This window comes from Carassius gibelio, chromosome A1 (assembly GCF_023724105.1).
Source record: "Carassius gibelio isolate Cgi1373 ecotype wild population from Czech Republic chromosome A1, carGib1.2-hapl.c, whole genome shotgun sequence".
Classification (NCBI taxonomy): Eukaryota; Metazoa; Chordata; class Actinopteri; order Cypriniformes; family Cyprinidae; genus Carassius; species Carassius gibelio.
Window position 1 is genome coordinate 30,630,347 of NC_068371.1, and position 3,969 is coordinate 30,634,315.

At 38.0% G+C, this 3,969-nt stretch overlaps 1 protein-coding gene across 2 annotated transcripts; it reads right to left on the reverse strand.

Moving 5' to 3' along the window:
• Positions 1-322: 322 nt before the first annotated feature.
• LOC127933787 (GTPase IMAP family member 8) lies at positions 323-3,723 on the reverse strand. Of its 2 annotated transcripts, none has more exons than XM_052530869.1 (3): positions 3,638-3,723; positions 2,595-2,645; positions 323-1,839 (listed from the first exon to the last, which is right to left on the reverse strand). In XM_052530869.1, coding segments are annotated over exons 2-3 (726 nt in total). In that variant the 5' UTR covers positions 2,596-2,645; positions 3,638-3,723; the 3' UTR covers positions 323-1,114. The 2 variants fall into 2 exon arrangements, with proteins under 2 accessions (XP_052386829.1, XP_052386761.1); XM_052530801.1 differs by lacking the exon at positions 3,638-3,723 and adding an exon at positions 2,914-3,584 and having other exon boundaries at positions 2,595-2,730.
• Positions 3,724-3,969: the final 246 nt, after the last annotated feature.

Sequence of the window (3,969 nt, forward strand, 5' to 3'; positions counted from 1 at the left end):
AAACACTTGCTGCAGTGCTGTACAGTGCTGCTGATTGATTGACTTCAATCATAATGAACTGTCTCTTCTAGTACTACCATATAAAAGATGAGCAGGATTCAGGAACATATATTTTATATAGTTAATATTACTGAAGATTCAATATGTAAACTCTGGCATTATAAAGTTTATAAAAAAAAAAAAACACAGTATTTGACACTATACAGAAAAGATTGCTACACACCTTACTTTGTATACAGATCTAACCTTCCATAACCCCCAGCAAGTGCTTAGTGACATTTAACAGCAGAGTAAGGTGGCACGGTGGAAATAAATAAATATGATTACGTATTGCACACAGCATTAGATAAATTCAACTGCACAAACAGCAGCAGCTGTCTTTATTTCTGTCAGACGTCTAAGTTCTTATTGGGAATTAACAGAGGTTTGGACGTTGAGGTTTCATTGAAAATTGCTCTAATGTAATGAATACAATAAAACTAAACATCACAAGTGTTTGACAATGCACCTACACACACACACACACACACGCTGCATGCGTTCCTCAAACACACCTTCCATTCTTGGCCTCAGGTAACTTTCACTTTCATGACTCTCTCTTGTTGACTTCCTCATACAGACTGTGCATGCTGATCTGCTCAAGAGCTCTTTGTGCTCAAGTGAAAAGCATTGGTAAAAAGAAGCTAATTTAGTTTGATGTGCTAGATCAGGGGTGTTAACTGCCATAGAAACATGGGGCTTCTGAATAAATCATCACAGAGAAGGAGTTTCAAGTATCAGATTAATCTTAAATTGTCTTACTGCAAAATAATGTTAAGATTGTCCACATGGCTGAATGAATAAAGAAGCAACATATGCATGTGTCTTATCTTACTGACTGAAGCAAGCCTTCTACTACACAGCAAATATTTATATCTGTAGATTTATTAAATCTTTACAGCAGCTGTTGATCAGTGTCTGAATTCACTCATTTGTGTTCATTCTCTCTGTCAGGTGGACTATATCAGTGAACTCATGAAGGGAATAGTGAATGAGGGTGTAGGGTGTGATTTGAAACACAGTCTCTGAACCCTGATTATTTACAGCATACTTTCTCAAAAATGACAAATATTACTCAGATTTTAACAGCACTGTTACATATATGTGTCACTCTCTGCCAGAATCTCCCTTTTTTATACAATACATATGTTAATGTTAAAACGCCAATGATCTTTAGAAATGTTATCATGAATGTCTTCCTCCGAGTCTTCTTGAACATCTCAGTGGTGTAGTATCCTTGATTCGTCTCAACTATTGAGTGGTTGATTTTCTCCAGCAGTTCACGGACTTGAGTTTGATCGTTGTTCTCCACGTTACTGAAGGCATGATACCTTCCCTCAAAATCAGCCACTAACTTCTGCAGCTCGTGGTGTTCCTGCAGAAAGTCTTCTAAAGGTTTGTTCAAGTGATCGGCTCCTGTGAACAGCACCATGGTGAATCTCTTAACATCTTCTCCAAAGTTCTCCTGAATCCACTCGACTGTGTTTTTCTCCTCGTCTGTGAATCTCCCGAGTCTGATGACCAGCAGAAACACATGAGGACCAGGAGCAGACATCTGCAAACTCTTCTGGATCTCAGTCTTCAGGTGTTTTTCACTCATGGCTGTGTGAAACAGTCCAGGTGTGTCGATCACGGAGATCTGATTTGCTCCGGTCCTCGTTCTTTCTTGTAAACAGTGTGTGGTTGTAGGCCCAGCATAGTTACTGACTCTGAACACATCTCGACCCAGTATAGTGTTTCCTGTCGAACTCTTCCCTGATCTAGTTTTACCCAGCAGAACAATCCGCAGATCTTCATCCACTGTGAAAATCAATCAATCAATAAATCTAAAATGTATATATTACGATAAATGTACCATTTTCAGTTCACATTTGTATTCATGATATACTCCGAACGTACCATCCACTTTATTTTACAATAAAGAAGTCTTCATAGCCACACACACACACACACACACACATAAAAAAGTGCAACAAACAACAAAACTATTTGTGCAAACAGACCAGTGTGCTTTTGATTATGACAACACATTATAAAAACTTAAGTAACCTCAGTGTACTGCTGAGGATGAATGGGAACAGGCAGGCAGAGAGTGTTTTTGTGTGTCATAATCAGAAGCACACTGGTCTGTTTGCACAAGTAGTTTTGTTGTTTGTTGCACTTTTTTATTAACATTATTTGTTAATAATGTTAACAAATAATGTTATTATTTTGTGTGTTTGATGAAAACGAAACCAGCACACAAACAGGCACAATGTATCCAATGCGTTACTAACAACATCTGACAAAGCAAGACAAGGGCTTAACAGTGGCAAGCATTTTTTTTTATTTTTTTTTTATCAAACTCACTTTAAGACACTGTGGAAGGCAAGCCACGATGTTGCTCTCATTCGCTGTAAACAGACTACTAGTAGTGTCCAGACTCATGACACTTAACAAAAAGCCCAGTGTAGCTTTAATTATTTCTAGAAGCACTGACTGGAGTAACCAATGATGACTTTGTTTCCTGGTGGATCATAAATAAACCTTTAAAAAGACATCATGAGCAAACTTACTCGGTGGAGTTGACCGTGTTAATGTATCGTACGCTCGGGTCTGTCCTCACGCGATCGGCAGGTCTTCTTCTTCTTCTTCTGGTGTTTAATGGCGGTTGGCAAACCATTTAACGGTGCATTACCGCCACTAACTGGACTGGAGTGTGGAACGAGAGATTAAGCAGGAATAAAAAAAAATAAAAAAAAATAATAATAATAATAAAAAATAATAATAATAAATAAATAAATAAATATTTAAATAATAATACTTATTAGACTCAGATTCTTTTAATTAATTCTGTTTCTTCAAGAAACCTAATTATATAACAATATATCTGACCTGCTGTTTTCCCCAAGAGACCTGACAATGAGACGTCATGATGTTTTGCCTTCCGTAGTGACTGAAAGAGGTGCTCCCTATTAATATTATATTTCCTACACTGAAGAAGAACATGTTCCACTGTTTCTGGTTGATTACAATTAGTACATTTCCCAGTTGGGTGCTTACCTATTTTATACAATGAAAGGTTTAGACCTGTATGACCTATTCTCAGACGAGTTATTAAACTTTCTTCCCTCCGTTTCCAGCCCACCATCCTCCCAGCACCAACCTGTCTCTGTACATTATATAAATGCCTTCCAGTTTCACTGTTATCCCAATACCCTTGCCAAACGGACTGTGCATACTTCCTGATAATTGACTTAGCTTCTTCTTTATTTAATGGGGTTTCTAAGTCTACGTGTTTAATTTTGAGTGATCCTTTGGCCAGCATATCCACCTGCTCATTCCCCTCCACGCCGACATGAGCAGGAACCCAAAGAAAGCATGTGGATAGCCCCTTTAGCTTCATCCTGTATAACATAATGAATATATTATTAATGATATTGGATCTAAATAATGTTTTGCCAGATTTAATACTCATAAGTGCAGACAAACTATCAGATGCAATAACAGTGTTATTTGTTTCCCTCTCTTCTATCCACTGCAGGGCCAATAATATTGCAATCAATTCTGTGGTATATACTGACACATTATCCGATATTCTTTTCTTAATATATGACTCGATCGGCAGGTCTCAGGTGAGCGACTGAAATAAGGTGTGTTCAGCTTGAACCGCGCTACGCAGACCGATCAAAGCCACTCCTCTCGTCTTCTTCTTGTTCAATGTATAATAACTCATTAGGAGTATGATCGCCACCTACTGTACTGGATGTCAAGTAAACTTATTCTCCCCTTTAATCGCTCTCGAGGTGCTTTGATGTCAATCACTGACTGGTCTGCGCAGCGCAAGCGTCACAAGTCGATCACAATGTGACGCAGATGAAGAGCACCTCCTACTCATTTTTGAACTCAAAGACAATTGAAGAATTCTGTTATGTTTTTCTTTTCTTATAA